General features: G+C 40.1%; 2 protein-coding genes and 1 long non-coding RNA gene across 3 annotated transcripts in view; 2 read left to right on the forward strand and 1 right to left on the reverse strand.

The window, feature by feature from the left end:
* Positions 1-1,624: 1,624 nt before the first annotated feature.
* Positions 1,625-9,236, forward strand: LOC104910295 (histamine H3 receptor-like). The gene is made up of 3 exons (XM_031552837.1): positions 1,625-2,668; positions 4,790-4,956; positions 7,051-9,236. Exons 1-3 carry the CDS (start codon positions 2,380-2,382, stop codon positions 7,837-7,839), a joined length of 1,245 nt encoding a protein of 414 aa, XP_031408697.1. The 5' UTR covers positions 1,625-2,379; the 3' UTR covers positions 7,840-9,236.
* Positions 9,237-12,365: 3,129 nt separating this feature from the next.
* On the forward strand, positions 12,366-19,657 carry LOC100540528 (histamine H3 receptor-like). Its single transcript, XM_031552838.1, has 4 exons — positions 12,366-12,562; positions 12,958-13,357; positions 16,476-16,642; positions 17,925-19,657. Exons 2-4 carry the CDS (start codon positions 13,141-13,143, stop codon positions 18,696-18,698), a joined length of 1,158 nt encoding a protein of 385 aa, XP_031408698.1. The 5' UTR covers positions 12,366-12,562; positions 12,958-13,140; the 3' UTR covers positions 18,699-19,657.
* A 1,215-nt stretch (positions 19,658-20,872) lies between these two features.
* Positions 20,873-22,434, reverse strand: part of LOC104910296 — a 55,010-nt gene continuing 53,448 nt past the window's right edge. The window contains exon 3 of the long non-coding RNA XR_792939.3: positions 20,873-21,095. This is a non-coding gene — a long non-coding RNA (uncharacterized LOC104910296). The remainder of the gene's footprint in view (positions 21,096-22,434) is intronic.

Below are 22,434 nucleotides of genomic sequence, written 5' to 3' on the forward strand. Positions count from 1 at the left end.
ACATTTAGCTGTGTCCTTATCCTCTTCCTTAGGCTATTGGCTGCTGAGGCAGACAGGAGACAGAGTTAAATTTGACCTCAATTTTCCTTTCAATATCTGAGACATCAGACTTCATGTCAGCCTCGATACTGCTAGTAGAAGACAGGCAGCAACTACAATCTAATGCATAAATCTACAGAACAGCCTGAGTTGGAAGGGCCCTGCAAGCCCATCATCTGGCTCCACACAGGAATACCACTAGCTTAAGTGTGTTTTCTACATTTCCAATGTAACCTGGTAAGGAGATTAAGCTAAAAGCATTTTAGATGTGCATGCTGTGCAGTTATATGTACAGATAGCAAAGTTTTTGTACTTTCGTACTTTAACCATTCAAACATTCAGCACAAGGGCTTTGCAAATGCTAATGAATTTGTTCCCACAACAGAAACACAGACATGATGGCCAACACTTTCAAATTTAAATGTCTAAACACTAAAGTGTTTTTAGAACCTGTAGTAAATATGATTGATTTTTTTTTTTTTTTTACAACTGCGTTCTGCTTATAGCTCTCTGCAAGTGTCTTCATTACTTCTACAAAATTTAAGCGCTGAAGACTCATGATTTCTTCTACCAGTGTGGAAGGAGAAGCCTAATCACAGAATCACTAAGGTTGGAAAAGACCAACAAGAACATCCAGTCCAACCATCCACCTATCACCAACAGTTCTCACTAAATCATATCCCTCAAAACAAAATCTAAATGTTCCTTGAACACCTTCAGGGTCAGTGACTCCACCACCTCCCTGTGCAGCCCATTTCAGTGCCTGACCACTCTTTCAGAAAAGTAGTATTTCCTATTGTCCAGCCTAAATCTCCCCTGGCCCAGGTTGAAGCCATTCCCTCTAGTTCTACCACTAGTTACACGAGAGAAGAGGCCGACCCCCAGCTCACTACAGCCTCCTTTCAGGTAGTTATAGAGAGCAATAACATCTCCCCCGAGCATCCTCCAGCCTGAACAATCCCAGCTCCTTCAGCTGCTCCTTGTAAGGCCTGTGCTCCAGACCCCTCACCAGCTTTGTTGCCCCTCTTTGAACCTGCTCCAGGGCCTTAATGTCTTTTTTGCATCAAGGGGCCCAAAACTGGACACAGTACTGGAGGTGCGACCTCACCAGAGTTGAGTACAGGGGGACAATCACTTCCCTGTTCCAGCTGGCAACACCGTTCCTGATGCAAGCCAGGATGCCATTGGCCTTCTTGGCCACCCGAGTGCACTGCTGGCTCATGTTCAGCCGAGCATCAATCAATACCCTCAGGTCCATTTCCTCTACGCAGTCTTCCAGACACTCCACCCCAAGCCTGTAGCGTTGTGTGGGGTTGTTGTGGCCAAAGTGCAGGACCTGGCATTTGGCCCTGTTGAAACTCATCCCACTGGCTTCAGCACAGCGATTCAGCCTGTCCAGATCCCTCTGTAGGGCATTGCTACCCCCAGGCAGATCCACACTTCCTGCCAACTTGGTGTCATCTGCAAACTTACTGAGGGTGCACTCAGTGCCCTCAACCAGGTCATCAATAAAGGTATTGAAGAAGACAGGCCCCAGCACCGACCCCTGGGAAACACCACTCGTGACCAGTTGCCAGCTGGATTTAGCTCCATTCACTACCATTGTCTGGGCCCGGCCTTCCAGCCAGTCCTATTTTTACACTGTTCACAGTCACCATTTCTGCTCTGAATTCTGGGGTAGTAGCAACGTGTGTCACTCAGGCTGCTACAGGTTGTTTTGAAATTGATTTCTGAGCATTGGACCGTTACCGGTTAGCTGGTCTGGTAAGGGACTGTGCGTATGCTTATATACAGGATACCGGCTTTCAGAAGAGGAGGAAGAACAACTGCAACAGCAAAGTGAACCACGCCTTTGGTCAGCAAAAACATACCACAAACTTGTTAAAATACAATGACATTAGGATGAAATTAGAAGTGGAATATAAATCAAATTTTCATAAGGGTATGAACCTGAGATTAAGAAATATTTTCCTGAAATAGTTGAGGTCTGTAACGGTAATGAGCAAAATGTTTCTGAGAGGAAATTGAGGAAGAGGAAAATGAGGGAGAGGAAAGAGAATCTTTCACCAGCCCTCATGACCTCGGAAGATAAGCATCATGTTGCATAAACAAGAACTTACATTTTAAAATATGAGCTTTCAAGTACTGCATATCTCATTCTGGTAACTCTTCTACAGATGCATGTGGTTACAGATGTGTTATTATTTGTTACAATTTTAAAAATCTTATGAAAATTATTTACCTATTATCAGAACCTCTCAATTTTTTCCTCTTGTCTCATTTTTTGGATACCTATTATCCTTTTCATCTCAACTGTTATGAATCTCAGACTTCTGGACAATGGAAGTTTCTTCATGGACTGAACTGACCTGGATGCTCAAGAATCACAACAGCACAGCCGGAACTCCATGCATGACGGGACCCTGTAATGGGACGTTGTCCCCACAGCCATCAACCCCTCAGTTTTCCTTGGGCGTGTCAGTGCTCCTGGCTCTGCTCATGGTGCTGCTGGCTATGGTCACGATCCTCGGAAATGTCCTGGTGATCCTGGCTTTCATCTTGGACAGAAATCTCAGGCATCGGAGTAACTATTTCTTTCTCAACCTTGCCATTTCTGACTTTGCAGTGGGTAAGTTGCAATGGGAAGCATGCAATGTTTGCTTTCCAGTACTCTTAGGTGGAGCAGGGTGTCTTCTATAGGTGGGTGATCTCTTCTTGGAGAAATATTTCCCAGCTGTGTGGCATGGGGAAGGGCAAGTGATGATGAAAACTGCGTTAAGTGTTTCAGCAGCCTAATTTGTCTCAAAATGCATCATAATAAGATACATACTGTATCATTTTTCATTTAAATACTTGTAATGTTCCTTCTTTACAGAAATATATTATCTTAGGGAATGGGTCTGACCTGGTTTTGGTTGGGATAGAGTTGATCTATGTAAAAAGATGCTTAATATTGTTGTTTTACTTAAAAAAAAAACAAAAACAAAAAAAAAAACCCCAAACTCTACTATATGTGAACCAATAGGGAATAATAAAAAATGGGAGTTGCCTGTTATGAGTCAACTGAAGACTAAATAATCAAACCACACACAGTATACGTTATCTGGGGCATCTTGCATATGTTGTTGATATATTCTCTTTCAATATACTGTAGCATAATAATCAGATAATTACTTAAGGTTTGCAACTAAATAGTGATTAATAATATTTTTAAATATTTTGCTGAACATTGGACTATCTAGAGTCATTTCTTAAGAATATGTGTTTGTATCAGTAAACAAAAACAGCAAATCAAGCTATTTTCAAGATACTTATTATATATCTATATAGGTAGGAACACAGTTTATTTTGAAACTTATGAGAAAAATATATATAGTTAAAAGGTTAGTGTAATGTGTAATTGAAGACTGATGTATTGAAATTATCTGAACTGTTAAATGGCCCTGGCAGTAAATGTATATGTAAATGAATGGTTATAGATACAAGTGGCTCTTTCATGAAGTCTGTATTCTGACTTGTCACATCACAACAAAATCTGAAATTGATTTTATTCTGTATAATGGTTGGAATCTTCCCATGTAAAGATGATGACTTCTTCCAACTTCTAACTGCCTTGTTGTGCGGCAGAGCTCTTGTTGCCTCTGTATGGGTGTACCTCAAGGATCTTTGAGGCACCCCATGATCACCTGTTGGTCTCACTCTCAAACAGCACTAGGCTTTGTACGGAAACTTCAGCAGTCTTATCACCTGGATAGGTGCTGCTGAGTCAAAACACAACATTGCAGCTGAACCAAACTGCAGGGTTAAGGGAGTCCTGCAAATGTCAGCTTGAGCCTATCACGTCGTCTGCCGGGATTCCTGCCTCTTGCTCTCAAGTCCTCTTCTTCCAGGCAGAAAATCCTGAGCCTTTCTCCCTGAGCCTTTGTCAATGGCAGCAGTTCCCCTACAGCGAGATGGGGTTCCTTATGGGTGACAGTAGGAAAAAACAACAGTGACTATAAAACCAGTCAATGGTGTCCTGTTGTCCTGCTCACAGTCTTGCACCACGCTGAACAAGTACTGGCATCTGGCTGAGAAGTATAAAATTGCCTCTGCTGAGGAAAGAAGTACAGTTTACCTGGCATTATCTGATTTCCATGCATTTGTTTGATTACACTTGTTTAGTTTTCCATTCTGAATTTGATGAAAAGCTTTGCATATTTAAGCATCAAACTGATCTGTAGTTCAGTTCTGTAGCTACACAATTTAGAGTTGGGATATGCCTACATCATCTTAAATTTCTATCGGATCCTAACTGCTAAAAGAATGTATTTTTATTCTTGCAGAGTCCTTTTTTTCTTCTAACATATACGATCTGTCTTTTGACTTCAACAAGTTCTGCTTCATCTCTTTGCTTCTGGACCTATAACATATAGAGATCTTTTGATTCATAGTAGAGAGGGAGAACAAGAGGAATTGAGAGTTCCTATTTACCTAAAAATCTCACAAGAATCTCTTCAGTACCTTTTACAGCAGCGTAGTGTATTAAGAACTAAATCTAAAATAATCTAAATATCTTAAACGTAGGAATGTCACTGGTGCCTGGAATGTGGTGAAGTGTTCATTGGTTGCATGAGAATGCAGGGCCTTCCACCTGGTAATTTCAGCCAGCATCACTTTTTTTTTTGTCAGATACCATGGAAATGTTTCTGTGCTTGCATAGCACTGACTGAGGTGCTGTCTGACATATGCAATTTGTTTATTTCCATAGGTGTCTTCTGCATGCCACTATACATCCCCTATGCCCTGACAGGGACCTGGCACCTGGGAAAAGGGCTATGCAAGCTCTGGCTGCTTATGGACTATCTTTTGTGTTCTGCTTCAGTGTTTAACATTGTCCTTATCAGCTATGACCGTTTCGTGTCAGTTACAAAAGCGGTAAGAACATTTCTTATTTTCTTTATGTATTTTGAGATTTTTGTAAAACTCAATATTCACAAATACCCTAGAAGCTAAGCCAGCCTTCATTGTTGCACTGTTACTGTACTGGAGAAACTCTGATGCTTCAGTATATTGTAATAGGTGAGGAACTATGGCAGAAAGGTCACCCTAGATATCCTTTTTTTTTGGAGAGGGGGATATGGAGAGAGACACAGGATGGACTGACTGGAGAACAAATGATGATCTGTGTTGCCACCAGAAGAGGCTGACATGGGCTGCCAACTAGCAGCTGTATGGAAATAAATCCTTCTAAGTGAAAAGAAGGGAACAAAATGTGCAGAGGGGAGAGGTATTCCTTGAGTACTATCATTCTTCAGAAGATATCTACTAAATATTAATTTTCATCATTGTTGAGCTCTTGGTATTGTGTTCAGATGGAAGACAACCGATCTCCTTTGCTTTTGATGAGTCTGTTAGCTAGAGTGACATGAGCTGTGTGTAAGATCAGTTGGTTCTTGTTTGGGAAGTGCTGATACAGTTTCATATCTCTCTTCTTTGGTGTTCTGGTTTTAGGGTTGGTTGGTATTTTGTTGTTTGTTTTTCTTTTAAGAAAAAAATACGCAAATCCTTGTGTTTAACAAATTGCAATATTGAAATATATTAACGAAGTTGCAGAGCTCAGAATGTGAAAAAAGTAAATTATAAAGTCTTCTGCAACTTAGCCAGACCCCGTGATCTTAAGAACTGTTGATGGTCTTTTCATATATAATCACCTTCTGTTTTTCTCCCCTGAGGAATTAGAATGGAGTGAGTCCAAGAATGTGTAACCTTTTGTTCAAAAGAGGCCATGCTTCCTCATCAGCTCAGGATCCACCTCTGCTGCTGACATGTGGTCAGGTCCACTCATTTCACTCAATTTTTGTGATGTTATGCTGAGCTTCCTGTTATCTGCCTACTAAACTGGGATGCCTGTGGTCTTGCAGAGGGCTGCAAATTTGCTACTGCGGATGAAGTGAATCGGGGCTGTGCTCTGAACTGGTGCTTTAAGGTGTAAGGGAGTCTGAAACATCAGGCCCAGAGGTTGAAAACTGAGATTCTGAAATGATGCCTGTAAAACTGTGACATTACTCTGCTATTCACTGATAAAATTGGGACAATGATGCCCCTAAGGCCTAATATGAAAATTAATGAAGACAATATTCATGAATATTTGTATAACGTGCAGGTGCTAGAGGAAGTTGATGAGGAAGATAGTTCTGAATCTCAGTAAAGCCTGGGATGACAAATGTCTAACAGTATGTCTTATATACAGTCGTCCAGTTTCTATTGGCTGATAATCTTGAGAGTCGAAAGATTCAGAGTTCCAAGAGCAAGAATGTTTGTCTGAAATGTTACAAGGATAGGTTTAACTTTGATAGATCTTAACTTTGAATGCTATAATTTTAACTCCTAACATTTTTTTAAAGATAGATTTTTACAGATAGATTGTAAGATAAATTAATGCAGTCTGAGTAGACATCAAAACATCAACTTTTGTAGCAATGCAACAAGATGTTTACAAGGTAAAGTGAGTGTTAAAATGGAATGTTTCAATATGAAGCCATATCAAAACATGTGTTGGGGACAGATTTTTCTTTTATGGCAAGAGGAAATAATTATATTGTCTGGTATTTGCAGTTTCTCATTGCAACCTGTCTAATACAAAAAGCTTCTGCTTTTGCCTGCGCAGCCACAGCTGCTTTCACTGTCCTGTGAGCATGAGAATTTGATGAATCATAAAATGATTCCTCATTTCTACCTTACTGCGATCATGATGAAACCAAGCCATGTTCTTTTACACCTAGGGCAGCAGCTAGGCCATCATAACTTCTACACATTTCCAATCCTGAAGTATTAAAATAAATTGCAGAACTACAGTATTTGATGAGCAAGATTAATAGCATTTTTTGGGGCCTTGGAAAAGAGAGGTTGCTCTAGGCATCAAGGAATCTGAAGAACAAATACTGTATTTGGCATGATTCCTTTTTTTTTTTTTAATATTATTTTGTGCCAACAAGTTACCTTAATAAGTGGCAGGTACTTTTCTCACAGGTATCTTACAGAGCCCAGCAGGGAATGATGTCCAACCCTGTTGTCAAGATGGTGGCCATCTGGATTCTTGCCTTCCTGCTCTACTCTCCAGCAGTTCTCCTTTGGGAGTACATGTCCGGTTGCAGCGTGGTAGGGGAGGGGCAGTGCTATGCCGAGTTCTTCAACAACTGGTACTTCCTCCTGTGTGCGTCCACCCTGGAGTTCTTTGTGCCCCTGATCTCAGTTACTTACTTCAACGTGAGCATCTTCCACAACATCCAGAGACGCCAGCGGCGCGGCAGCATTCAATACAGCGAGTCTCCAGGGAGCAGCAGTGTGTCCTGGAGGTTTTGTTTTTTGCTGAGGCGAGGATCCTCTTTGTCAGAAATGGAGGACAGTGTTTCATCAGTAATGAGGTCATCAAGACCATCACTGGCATCTAACTGTACATCTCCAATAACAACGAGTCCTATGGCTGTCAAAAGGGACTTCTCTGCATCTTTCCGTGCAAATTCTCGGTCAAGACTGCAAAGAGACAAGAAGATTGCAAAGTCTCTTGCCATAATTGTGTGTGTCTTTGCCATTTGCTGGGCCCCATATACATTACTAATGATTATTCGTGGAGCCTGCCAAGGAAAATGTGTCCATCCAATCCTGTATGAAATTACCTTTTGGCTTTTGTGGATCAATTCCTCTCTGAACCCATTTCTTTACCCACTCTGTCATATGAGATTTCGAATGGCTTTTATGAAAATATTATGTCCCCAAAAGTTGGCAGCGTTGAGATCAAATGATACACCTTCTGTTTAGAGCATTAAAGTAAAAGAGTCAGAAGTAACATTTGTCTCTTACTGCCTTTTTTTCACATTTCTTCAATAGAATTAGAGAAAAACATTTATTTGATAATTAGTTAAGAATAGGCAGAGGCATGTACTTGTTCTTATTTTGCTGATTTTCAGAATTTTTTTTGTTTATGCTGGCTCATTCAAGATTAAACACTGTCTGGAATGAAATTAATAACAAAGTTTTACAGGATGCTCTTCTTGACTTATGGGCTTGAAGTGCATCTTTTTGGTATTATGGAAGAACTCTTCTGTAGATATCTCTGTATATGTTCATTGGAGAGGGTATACCTCTTTTTGTATGTGCTGAGTTAAAATTTTATGTACAATTTGTAGTCCTCAAGATATCATGGGAGAAAGATGTGCTACAGTTTTGAAATGTCCTGTAAAACCCACACAGGAGCAGTAACATTTCCTTTTAAAAAGTGTTATGAAGGCAACATAGTGCTCTGTAGTCACTATGATTACAGTGACGAGTATTATTCAATTGTACAGACTGCCTAATCCAACATCTCTTTCCTTTTAATTATAATGTGGTCCCTTCTTGGTGCTGTAGGACACAATTAGTGTGCGTTAGTAACTGAGTCATTTTTAGAAAACAGATGTTTCCATGGTAATGAAATTTTGAGACTGTTTATCAAAATAATCACAGACATAAACAGTTGTTCTCTTTACCAGTCCTAAATTTTCTCCTGGTAGTGGCTGCCTCTTTGGTTGTGCTTAAATCATCTTCAGTGCCAGATTCATGCACTCTTTGATTACTTAGAAGATAGGCCAAGCTTTGGCATGTGATCACATTCCTGTTGAATGAGCAGAGCAAGTAGTACAAAGTTCATGCTGCATTTGAGTTTTTTGGCTGTCTCTGTGAGAACAGACAACACCCTCCTGTGTGTAAAGCTTTGCAAGTGCAAAGATATTCCATCTAAATGGCTGGAACAAATTCAAGCTGGCAGAGTGATGTTTAAACTAAATCATTTCTTTGTGCCATATCACAGCCTTTGCTGTGATATTTTGTGTATTTTCTCTGCCACTGAACCAGCATCAAGCTGGGTTTTTTCTATAACTGAGCAGAGGCCATATTCACTTCTTGAGAAAGAGGTTCACTAAAGTCTGTCTGAAAGCTGATAGACAGGTGTCTTAAATAGCTATTAATAAAACGGGAGTGAATATGCAGTGCTAAAAAGACTGAGTAATGCAATGGAGCCTGATTATAATCCATTCCAGATGTCAGATTTTCTTACCTTTTGTTGAGTGTTGCAAGTTTTCCTGAAGGTTTTTATGGATGGATGAGTGTTATTGTTTGTATTTGTTTCCTCTATTTTAATGTATATATGCACATTACAGAATCATAGAATGGCTTGGGTTGGAAGGGACCCCAAGGATAATCAGCTTCCACCCCTCCTGCCACAGGCAGAGCCACCAGTCTCCAGCTCTGGTACTAGACCAGGCTGCCCATGGCCCCATAAAACCTGGTCTTGAACATCTCCGGGTATGGAGAGTCCACAGCCTCTCTGGGCAGCCTGTTCTAGCACCTTGCCACTCTGTAAGGAACTTCCCTCTGACATCTAATCTAAAGCTTTCCTCCTTTGAGCTTAAAACCATTCTCCCTTGTCCTATCACTGTCTACCCTTGTAAAATGTTGATTCTCCTCCTTTTTATAATTCCCTTACAAATACTGGAAGGCTGCAATGAGGTCTCCTTGCAGCCTTCTCCAGGCTGAACAAGCCCAGCTTCCTCATCCTTTCTTCTCAGGGGAGATGCTCCAGCCCTCTAATCATTTTTGTGGCCCTCCTTTGGACCCTCTCCAACAGCTTCGCATCTCTCCTGTACTGGGGGCCCTGGACCTGGATGCAGTACTCCAGATGGGGCCTCATGAGAGCAGAGTAGAGAGGGTCACCTATACTTTTGTATGTAGAAAGTACAGAAATAGAAATCTAACAGAGAATAATGCAGAGAATAACAAAGATTTAAGTAGTTTTCTTTTGGAATAAATATCAAATTTGAAATGGGCTATAGAAGTGTTGTTAAACCAGAGGACCCTTTCGTGAGCACAGCCCAAGTCCATACAAACAGCTTAATGGTAGCACAGAAGTTACTGGTTTTGAGGAGCTAAAATCTCATTCTGCTTAGAGTCCTGGAGCTGGAGATTTCTCTTGCCATTTTTTGTAATGGCAGGTGTTAGCATTTCACAGCTTATTCTTGCTTCCTTGCCTTACATAAGTAGAAATATGCATTATAAGCCTGGCTGCAAGGAGATAAATTTCAAGAGGTCATTGATTCAGCACAGCTGCTTTCACTGTTGTGACTTAAGGTGCTGGTACAGATTTTTGTGGGGTTTACTTTTCTGTAAGGCTTGAAAAAAAACGAAACAAAATGAAACCCACCTGCATGTACATGCTTGAAACATTTATAGAATAGCTAGTGTCTACTAAATGGACATCTGCTCAACAGAGAAGCTGTAGGCAGGCCCAAATTGGGAAAGACTTAAATTACCTGCTTTTCTCTTATGCTTCCAGTAAAAATAAATAAAAATAATAAATAAATAAATAAATAAATAAATAAATAAATAAATAAATAAATCTGTGTAAGAAAATCTGTTGCATTTCATAACTAAATGGGTTGATTACTTTGGAAAAATAGCCTACTCAATTATCAACTAGGTAAAATGGTAAAAACTCTGCAGCATTGATAAAGAAGAGTTTTTTCAGGGAGTACAGCGTGGAGTAATTTTGAAACCACGTAGAGAACTGAAATCACTAGAGATCAGTGTTTTTGATATACAGTGTTCACTCAGCTCCTGTACATTTGCAGAGTTTGCTGTGTGTTTCTAAGTGCTCTACTGCTCCCAAATGAAGCCAAACACTGTTACTATTCTCAGCATTAAAGCTGTCTTAGTCCAAGTCTCATCCTAAGTCTTCCTCTCCCCAATAGACGCTTTTCAGGCTTCCGCTAGTACGCTTGTTCAGTATTTGTTTTTGGGCATGCCTTTCATGCACTGACAAGAAGGTACTTTCCTTGCCAAGTTTGCTTTTCTGAGCAAAGTTTCACTATCCAGTTATCTGTTTCATCATTTAATAGCATTGCATTTTTTCTGTCTGTGGAGATGTTCGGTAGCTATTGTAGACAGTGATGGTAGGCCAATGATTCTGTGAGGTCCAACTCCACCCCCGCAAAAGCATTTTTCTAAATTTGCCCTCTGAAATTTTAAAAATCAAATAAAACATACACGTTGGAAGGAATGGTGTTATCTTTGTTTGTTTGTTTGTTTATTTCTTAGAAAACTCTTTAATGATTCTCCTAATGCCTGTGTCCTCTATGCTAGACCGTGGTTTTGCTTCACATGGAAAAAGGATAGTCCACATAGATTTTTTTCCCTCATCCCTGTGAAGAGCTATGATAAAACTTTAAAATTTAATTTGCTTTCTTCCCTAATTTTTGGAACAATTGACTATTCTCCTTTTATCTGCAAATCCATTATAGAAGACAACCATGTTGCTCAGGCATGACCTAGCCTTAGTGACAATACTCAGTCATGTTTTCCTTCTTCAAATGATGAGAAATACCATCCAAGGGGACATGCCATGTTATTTTTCCAGTGACTCTATGGCATCTTTTGAAGATGGGTGAAACTTGTGCATTTCTTTGGTGATCAGAAACCTTCCTGGAACTCTAAGACCTTTCAAAAAGGGTGGGAAGTAGTCTTGCAAGGATGGTAGCTGGTTCTCTCAGTTCTCTTGAGTTAAGTCCATTGGGTTCCATGGATTCTTATGGGTCAAGTCCTCCCAAATAAAACCTGACTCAATCCTCCTATTTGCCAGATTTCCTCCTTGAACTTGCTCACTAAGCAGAGGGGTGGGAAAGATGCAGTTAGTACAGACTGAAGCAAAGAAGGCGATGATAACCTCGGCCTTACCCACATCTGCTATCACTAGATCATCAGCCCCATTCAGCAATGAGCCCACGCTTTTCTTGTTCAGCTTTTTACTACTAATGTAGAGGTGGAGGCTGTTGGTGTAAGCTCCTTGAGTCGTCTTTGATGTCCTTTACAAGCATCAACTCCAGGTAAGCTTTAGTTTCTCTAATACCATGCTTACATCGTCAAGCAGGATTTTAAGTTCCTTCACTGTCTTCTGGTGGCTTTGTGACTGTTCAGGCAGGTTTAAATCCTCCTGTGCAATTCCCAGGCTGTGCATGCACTTGAAGCAAGTGTCCATTTGCTGTATTTTATCATTCCCGAGGTGCATTCTACTCCTGTTGCACTACACCTTTTGCTTTAATTCTCTATAAAATATTTTTTTTTTCCCAAGATATGATCAGAGCACTGCACCAAAGTATCTTAGTGCTTTCTTTCCATCTTTTGTGCCCTACTTCTTGCTAAGCATCTAGCACTACAACCACAGCCTAAAAACTTGTTCAGAGCATGCTGCAGCACTATGGGGCTGGTGACCCAGAGACATGAGTCACAGCCACCTGCTGACTTCTGTGTCACTCTTACCAAAATAGGTGAAATTACCATGAAGAATGAAGAATGACTATGCCTTCTTAGGCTTCCGAAGGACTAAGGGCAGCGGCTCTTTCCTGGAATATCTTACAAAGTGAAAGATTACATGGACCATGCTTACAAGGACCTCCAAAGGCTAGGTGTTTGCCTTGCTATGCCCATGGTTTCTTGCTTCGAGTGAATTCAAAAGGTAACACTTCTGTAATGTACACATGAATTTTAGATGCTCTGTAATCCTCGGCTTAAAAAAATGCGTATCTCTGTTTTTAACTATGTAGTATAGTAAGTGCTATAGCAACAAGAATAATGGTGCTTACATTTTACAGTAAGACAAATAGAACTGTGATTATAGAAATTCTGTTGACCACTGGGGAAGTGAAAAGAGTTCTGTTTTTAGCTTTAGCAGAATTCAGTGTAAAATCTGCTTGCATAATGCTAATATGCAAACTGCCTGACTTTGAAAAGAGTTTTCAGACCAGCTTTTCTGACCTCAAAAAGATAAGGATCAGCCTTCAGGAAAGAGACAAATTGTCTTGCAGTGTACATTTACTTATTAGGTGTCTTTTTTGCGGATTTTTTTTTCAGGTGCATTCAGACGAACACTGACGATTCCAGTTTTTGAAATTTTGTAATCTGTTATTTTGATACAGTTAAGTTTTTTGGTGTCTCAGTCTTTAGCCTATCCTGTTGATAGGCTTTTCTCAATCTTCAGGATAAATCTGACATTTGCAAGTTTCTTCCCAAGTTTCTTCTGCTGAAACTCCATGCATGATGGGACCCTGTAATGGGACGTTGTCCTCACAGCCATCAACCCCTCAGTTTTCCCTGGGTGTGTCGGTGCTCCTGGCTCTGCTCATGGTGCTGCTGGCTCTGGTCACGATCCTCGGAAATGTCCTGGTGATCCTGGCTTTCATCTTGGACAGAAATCTCAGGCATCGGAGTAACTATTTCTTTCTCAACCTTGCCATTTCTGACTTTGCAGTGGGTAAGTTGCAATGGGAAGCATGCAATGTCTGCTTTCCAGTACTCTTAGGGGGAGCAGGGTGTCTTCTGTAGGTGGGTGATTTCTTCTTGGAGAAATATTTCCCAGCTGTGTGGTATGGGGAAGGGCAAGTGATGATGAAAACTGCGTTAAGTGTTTCAGCAGCCTATTGTGTCTCGAAATGCATCATAATAAGATACATAATGCATTCTTTTTATTGTAAATGCTTTTAATGTCTCTTCAAAAAAAGAGGAGTAACTACTGTACATGAATACTGATTGACTGAAAGAGGAGCTTTGCTAGAGTTTCTGATTTACTTTTGCTCCTTGTGTAAAACTATTCATTACCCACCATCATGACATCTTCATATTTATCAGAGCAACTGCTTTCTTACATAGCTATCTCTGGTACATCAAAGTAAATGAGTTACTTCTCAATGCAGTATTAAATGGCCTGTGAGTGTATTACACTACAAGAAATGCAACAATCTGCTGGCATCTTCCATCTGTTTTCCTTATTAGCCCCCTTGTCCCATAGTGTCTATGCACCAGTCCCTGAACTGCAGTGGATTCAGTCAGTGAGTGACACTGGGAAAGAGGCAGTGGACATGAATGCTTTGTGCAGTGCACCTGCAGGGATCAGACCATTAAAACAGAGGAGAAGACTGAACAAAACCCATGATCCAGTGGTAGATCTTCCGTCAGACAGAAAAAGTCAGGTTTTTAAGTAAGATCTGAGTTGCTGAATGTTTATTTTTTAGAAGGTTGTTGGTGTTTTACTGAGGTCTGCCTGGCTCTTTCAATGTAGTATCTTCAGCACAGAGCTCTAAATTTTTAAAACTTTGTCTTAGGAGTAAAGGAAGTGATTCTATGTTGAGAAGCATGATAAAATCTTCTGGCATCATCTTGACTTGAGGCTAGCAAGGAGGCATTTCTGCACATAAGTTCTTTCCCTTTGAGACTGTCAAAGAGACCAGTACTCACTGGCTCTTGAAGAGGGAAATAACACTCAGCAACATACTCCACTTCTGGCAATACCACCCCCCAAAGTGCTGTTCCTTTGTCAGTGCTGAGTAGTGAAATGTACTAGGCTAGCCATTAGGGTGTTTCTTCACTTATGCCATTTATTAAAAGTGGCCCTTAATTCCAGGGCCCTCCCCATGGGGCAGAAACGAGAGGAATTGAAGCCTTTGTTTTCCTACTTCAGGCAGACAAATTGCTGGAGCTATCATTTCATTGCTCACATCTTCAAATTTTGTTTGTCTTTGTATCTTGCAATTTAGTCAAGAGGTTTAAATACCTCCCATCCTCACTTGCTCTTGTTTGTGGCTGGCGCCTTGAGGAGTCTCAAGTCAGCTGTCAGAAAATGGTTGTTGTCAGTATTTTGCTGGCCAAGAAACCATCTAAATCCAGGACTTCGTCTCCGGGATCAGTCAGAAAAGGTTCTGTTTTTTAAAACTGCTATAATATTTTTAAATTTCTTAAAAGTATGGAATCTTTTCAGGCAGTATAACTAATGTTGTTTGCATCCTCTAATTAGCAAAATTGAAAATAGTTTCAAGTATAAACTCTTAAAGCCTGATTCTTTAATCTATATTGATATCTACAGGAAAAAAAACAAAACAGTAATCATTTTTTGACATGGTGTCAAACATTGTTTGATCCACTGAAGTTGATGAGTGCAGTAGCTGTCATCAACAGCTTTGAAAAATGAGGGTTTTGTGCAAAATTGATACTGCTTATATTTGAGATGTTTGTTAAGACAAGCCATTAGCACATCATCCTGAACATGTTCAGTAAATTCTAAGATCTTGAGGGACATATTAAAAAAGAAAAATCTGTAAAGTTGAAAATGGATCATGAGGCTGTGTATGGCTTTGTATTTATCTCTGATGGATCAGCTTTTTCAGGAATGTAGACAAGTAGAATTAGATATTGCACTATAATTTTGAAAGAATATTAGTCGTAAAATAAATAAGTGGCTGGCTTAAAAATAAAACATGAAAATGATTTAGGATCATGGAATCATAGAAACATTTAGATTGGAAAAGACCTTCAGGATCAAATCTGTCTGCCATCTTGACCTACTATGTCCCTCCACCAAACTCCATGTCCCTTACTGCCATGACCACGTCTCTTAAGGATCCCCATCTCAAGGGATGGGAATATCACCACTTCCCTGGGCAGTCCGTTCCAATGCTTGACCTTCCTCTCTGTGAAGAAATTCTTCTTAATGTCTCATCTTAACCTCTCTTGTCTAAACATGAGGCTGTTTTCTTGAGTCCTATCACTTGTTTCCTAAGAAAAGACACTCCACTTGCTGCAACATCCTTCCTGGTAGATGTAGTGAGCAATGAGCTCTCTTTCCACTGATGGAGCTCAGTGTAGACTATGGATCAGATGGATCGTTCCACCAACAGACTGTTGCTCCCGATTATTTTCTGTATTAACCCGTTCTTGACATAGTGTCATGTTTCCAAGTACTTCAGTAGAAAGACTTCTGGACAAAAGGTAAATGTAGTAAACAAAAAACATTTTTGTAGTTAATCTTAGCTGCAGAAGTGTTGTGACTTAAAACACCCCTTAAAAATGGAATAGACTTTCATATCTCTACTGTGTCTGCTCTATCATTAGTAAGTTTCCAGACACTATGCAGACTCTCCAATGTACTGTCTCTAGTACACAAGTGTTAACTAATCTTATATTAATAAGCTATGTTGGCAATGTTTGTAGATGTATTTTGACAGAAAACTCAAACAGATGAAAGATAAGATATAGAGCAAGAAGGTTACATTTTGGAGCATAACCACAGTGCATACAAGATGCAGCACTGATTATATATCTTTAGAGACTGTGAAGTTGGTTAGGTTGCAATTTTCTTCTTCAGCAGATCCTTGGTTGCTGATGTGCCTTGACCTTATCCCTAACAGTCAGCATACAATAAGATCTGAATCTTTTCATTAGATTTCATGATAATGTAAGAATTTCTTTATATAACTTATGTATTCACCTTAATAGTATGCTTTTTTTAACACCAAATGCCAGAATACTGTCTCTGCTTCCAGGAGTACTGTTTGCAATCTGTAACAACTTCATGGTGTCTCTGTGGTTGCTTTCTGTAGGTGCATTTTGCATCCCTCTCTACATCCCCTATGCCCTGACAGGGATTTGGCACTTTGGAAGAGGCATCTGCAAGCTCTGGCTCCTTATGGATTATCTCATGTGTTCAGCTTCAGTATTTAACATTGTTATAATTAGCTATGACCGTTTCCTCTCAGTTACTAAAGCTGTAAGTATCCTATTTATAATCTCTCTGAGTTTTGTGACAAGATGGTGGGATTTGGCAGGGCTGTATCTTGATACTAGTATTGTGCATGTTGCCATATTGGTGAATACAGGACTTGGATTAATCAAGATAGTAGCCTTCAGAACATATACTGGCATGTGGAGGTAGTTCCAGCCCACGGCTGGAAAATATGTCTTTTCTCACAAGTTCTGCTGCAAGTTGTTGTGCTATTGTGTGCCGCTTTAAGGAGTGTAGGCTGAGGGTAAGGCAGGAAGCTGGGAAAAAAGGGACCACGGGAGAAGGAAATATGAAATAAGTCAGTGTGGGAGGGAAAGGCTAGGGCAGGGAAGTAAAGGATGCTGGGGATTACGTCTAGGCCATTAGTAGAGTTGTCTCCTAATGATGCTGGAGAGCACTGTGGGCAAGAGCAACTGAGGCAGAGAGTGAGACTCAGGACAGACTGCAGAGACTGCCTGTGGGTATGAGACAAAACCTCCTCTCAGTGCCTGAAGCAGAATAGATGCACTCTATGTCTTTGCTTTCTGCAGTGCACACAATGCACCTTATATGTGCTTTATGTCTTTGTTCATGCTAAGGATGGAGGTCAGCAGTTCTCACTACTCACTCTGCTTGCTGAAATGGCAGAGAAATGTGGGGCTGAGCTAGGGGTCTCAGCTCTTTGCTGACCTATGAAAATGCAAATATAATGCCATACCATAAAATTTCAGTTTTATTTTTGTTAATTATAGTTACTTCAACTTATTATACTTGACTTTATTATTTTTTTAAATTTTCTGTTACTTAATGTTGTTTTAATTAAAAAATCTGGAAAATCAAACTCAAAACATTTTTTTAATAAGAAAAATTTACACAGGAAATGTAAAAGCATATATACAGCATAACGTGCTTATAAAGTGCTGCAAAAACCAGTGCAGTTGTCAGTGAATGGGAATCATTCTCTGAGCAACTATAAAACACTAATTAGTCAGCCAATTCAGGCTGCAGATGTCTCAAACAAGGCGTACCAAATTGCAAAGTACTTCTAACACAGATGGAAGATTGTGTTTTCTTGCCTGAACCAGGACCCTAATACTTGTTACTGATACGTAGATGTCCCCACGTTATGTCAACATCAATAAATTAAGCTTACCCGAGTGAGCTTCATGTGATCACTGAAGCTGCAACTCCAAGTTAGCAAATGCTATGCTAAGCTCCTCTCAGGCTACTTCTCTTTGTTTTTTTGCCTCTACGTGTGCAACATGTTTCTTTTTTTTTTACCTCACAGGTATCTTACAGAGCCCAGCAGGGAATGATGTCCAACCCTGTTGTCAAGATGGTGGCCATCTGGGTCTTTGCCTTCCTGCTCTACTCTCCAGCAGTTCTCCTTTGGGAGTACATATCTGGCTGCAGCGTGGTAGGGGAGGGGCAGTGCTATGCCGAGTTCTTCAACAACTGGTACTTCCTCCTGTGTGCGTCCACCCTGGAGTTCTTTGTGCCCCTGATCTCAGTTACTTACTTCAACGTGAGCATCTTCCACAACATCCAGAGACGCCAGCGGCGCGGCAGCATTCAATACAGCGAGTCTCCAGGGAGCAGCAGTGTGTCCTGGAGGTTTTGTTTTTTGCTGAGGCGAGGACCCTCTTTGTCAGAAACAGAGGACAGTGCTTCTTCCTCCATGAGAATGAAGAAAGAGTCTTTGGTACCTGAAAGCTCATCTCCATCCAGAGCCAACTCTGTGACCCCAGAAAATGATTTTTCTGTTTGTGCAAGGGCCAGGTCAAAACTGCATCATGACAAGAAAATTGCAAAGTCACTTGCTGTAATTGTGTGTGTCTTTGCCATTTGCTGGGCCCCATATACATTACTAATGATTATTCGTGGAGCCTGCCAAGGAAAATGTGTCCATCCAATTCTATATCAAATTACCTTTTGGCTTTTGTGGATCAATTCTTCTCTGAACCCATTCCTCTACCCTCTCTGTCATGATAAATTTCGAATGGCTTTTATGAAAATATTATGTCCCAAAAAGTTTGCAATATTGAGATCAGGCTCTTGTTAGAAGGTAAAAAAAAAAAAAAAAAGGCTGATGTTCAGCTATATCTGTAGAGAATGACTGCTGTAAATAGCAAAGGTTTGTCATTAGTTTCTTCTGGAAGAGTAATCCAAAGGTAAGGCTTTGGTGAAATATGTTCTTCAGAGAAATGTGTATGCCTGAAGTTTGTGTACATTTTTCAACAATTCAAATTGGCCAGGAAAAGAAAATTACATCTGCCTGTCTTTCCTTAGTAAACTGTTGACATTATCTTCATTCTGGTTGCAGAAGATATTATCTCCAATTGCAACATTGCTAATATTTGTGTTCACAGATGGTATTAAGAATAAATAAATAAATAGCTATGTGAGAAATGTTTGTTATTTTCCATAAGGATCAGTAGTATTCAAAAGTTAATATATTCTCCATTTCATTTCTTTTGAACAGTTTTTACTGCATTCAGAATCAGTTTACCAACTTAGCATAAAGTATCCAATTACTTTATACATTTGTTGTCAAGCATGTAGCAGGATTGCTTTCTTTCATGAATGATGTTCAGACATCAGGGGAATATAGAGACTACTTTTAATGTGAACATGTTCTCTGGGAAAAGGAATTAGACTACATACCTGTTCAGGTGAAGCAGTAGAGAATTTAGAAGTGTAAAGCACTTATGCACGTCTCTGGATTTTCTTCAATAAATAAGACTTTTTTACAGCTACGGTTTTGAGAGAATCATGGAAGAGTACTATTTCCTATTCAGAAGCATTGCAGAATGAAGGCGAGATGTATAATGGCCTGTCTATGATGGGAGAGAAGATAAGGGGAATGAATCTATGATCATGGATGGAGCCAGTGAAGAGGAGGCTAGGGGGAGACCTTATCACTCTCTAAAACTACATGAGAAGATGTTGCATTGAGGAAGGTGTCAGCCTCTTCTCCCAGGTAACTATTGATAGGATGAGAGGTAATGGCCTTAAGCTGCACCAGAGGAGGTTCAGATTGGATATGAACAAAAATTTCTTCTCCAAAAGAGTTGAAAGGCATTGGAACAGACTGTTCAGAGAGATGGTGGAGTCATTGTCCACCATCTTGAACACCATTGGAGGTGTTCAAGAAATGTGTAGATTGGCACTGAGGGACATGATCAGTGGGCATGGTGGTGATGGGTCGATGGTTAGACTGGATGATCTCAGTGGCCTTTCCCAGCCTTCAGGAAGGTATGATTATTTGGGTCATCTGGTGTTATCTCATTTGTAGTTTCAGTCACCAAGTTTGTGCTGCTCTTATTCCACAAGTGAGAAAACTCGTCTCTGCCAGCCCAGGGGAAGATGTGTGTAGCGGCCAGAGCAACTCTACAATTTCACAGCCCCCTCTTGATCACTTTGTGAATCCCAGTGAAACTGTAATCTGCACTCTAAAAAATGCTGGTCTAACAAGTCCTGCTGACTTCCACATATGACATAAAGGACAGACACCAACTCAGCTCCACACCTGAGCAAATCCCTACTGAATTCAATTGGCAAATAATTCAAATTGAGAAACAATTAAAAGCAAATATTATATTTCATTTGTCCCCTTCCATCCATCTCTATTATAAATCTTTTGCAAGAGGTTTTGATAAATGGATAATTTTCCTTAGACAGTGATTGGTTTGCTGCATGAGCAAAGAAAATTACTGATATTAATGACTTGCCTGTAGTCTGTGTGCTGGTGTAGCTGAGACAGCATGGAGGTAATCTTCCAGTATGCAGTTTCCAGGCTATGAAGGGTTATTTAGTTGCAGAACACTGGAAATATCAGGTACTAAATTCCTCAATAAATAAAGTGTAATTTTAAAAAATATGAATAGTTTGTCTTCATCATGAAATGTATTCCAAAGTAGTGTGAGAGTCAGTGAATGTCCCTTTCATCTTCTGGCTTTATTTAGCACATATTCCTATAGGATATCATTATATTTTACTTATCCCTCTTCTGAATATTCTCCTCATGAGATGAACTATCATTTAATCTGTTACATGTTGTGCTGTACTTTATGATATTCTAAACTCATCTATTTACACAAGTTACATATGTATGTAATTGCTAATGCAGGAAGTGTTGTTTCAAACACGAGCAGGGAAGTGAAAGAGTTGGTAGAAACTACTTCAAAGACAGGTGTTTTCTTTTTTTGGAAAGAACTTTGCTGAAGGTATTAATTACTGAATACACCATATGAACAGAAAATAACAATGTAAAGAATGCATGAAAGTAATACATAGCAGCTTTTATTTATTTTCAACTAAAATGGAATATAGAAGTCTCAATTTTTGCATTTTCTAAGTTTTTACAGGCTAAGAAACACTGAAGTCCAGTCAGATTTGTGAAAAAGTCTTGCCGAGGACTCAGGTGTGGGGCTCTGGTGAAGGAGGGTTATTCTTGCACCTGCAGGTGGAAAGAGGAATGGTTAATGTCAGGAGTAAGATGGCCAGGGACAAAGTTGTTATTTCACTGCCAAACTGTTAATACAAAACTTTATTACAAGTACAGCAAGAAGACATTCTTACGTTGACATTGTTTCCAGGCAGACCAGGTGGCTACGTAGCACAGCCTGCTCTTATTCCGCTGTCACACACAGCTTGGGAAGGGGAAAGTTCTTTGCTCCTACAGTTTTTGACCTATTGTCATTTCTTCTTTTTCTCTTTTCCCTTTTTCCTTTCTTTCTGTGGAATTTCTTTTTGGACTAACATAGGCTAAAATGCAAACTTAAGAAGCCTACAGTGTAACTGAGAGATTTACAAAGAATATTGGCTTAGTGGATAGTGATAGGACAAGGGGGAATGGTTTTAGGCTAAGACAGGGGAGGTTTAGGTTAGATATTAGGAGGAAGTTTTTCACACAGAGGGTGGTGACACACTGGAATAGGTTGCCCAAGGAGGCTGTGGATGTCCCATCCCTGGAGGCCAGGCTGGATGTGGCTCTGGGCAGCCTGGTCTGGTGGTTGGTGACCCTGCACATAACAGGGGGGTTGAAACTAGATGATCATTTTGGCCCTTTTCAACCCAGGCTGTTCTATGATTCTATGATTCTATGACTTTCTGCTTCTTCTCTAGCACTGTTTGAATACACTTCTTATTTGTTCTTTTATGAGATTTGTTTTTATTATATTGTACCTAGATAGCACTGGGTATTATCAAGTCTTGGTCAGTGAGGTAGGCTTATAGTTACTGCGTGTGGTGGTTTAACCCCAGTGGGCAACTCAGTACCACACAGCTACTTGGTCACTTTTCCCAGGTGGGATAGGGGGAAGAATTACTAAGGTGAAAGTTCAAGAACTCATGATTTGAAATAGAAACAATTCAGTAGGTAAAGTGGCATATCCAAGCAAAGCAAACCATGGGATTCATTTACTACTACCCACTGGCAGGCAGATGTTCAGTCACTCCAAGGAAAGTTGGGTTCATCACGTCTAATAGTTTCTTGGGAAGACAAGCACCATCTTTTGAATGTCCCCTACCTCTTCTTTCTTTACTCCAGATTTTACTGCTGAGTATGATACTATATGATACAGGGATATCCCTTTGGCCATTTTGTCAGCTGTCCTTACTGTGTCCCCTCTCAGCTCCCTGTCCACCCCAGCTCCATGCTGGCAGAGCAGTGGGAGAAGCTGAAATTTCCTTTGCTCTGTACAAGCACTGCTGTGCTACCACTGAAAAAATTAGTGCATTGGTGTGTTATCACCCTTATATATAAAAAATCTAAAATGTGGCATCATATGAACCTC

The sequence above is a fragment of the Meleagris gallopavo genome, chromosome 3, assembly GCF_000146605.3.
Source record: "Meleagris gallopavo isolate NT-WF06-2002-E0010 breed Aviagen turkey brand Nicholas breeding stock chromosome 3, Turkey_5.1, whole genome shotgun sequence".
NCBI classification, from domain to species: Eukaryota; Metazoa; Chordata; class Aves; order Galliformes; family Phasianidae; genus Meleagris; species Meleagris gallopavo.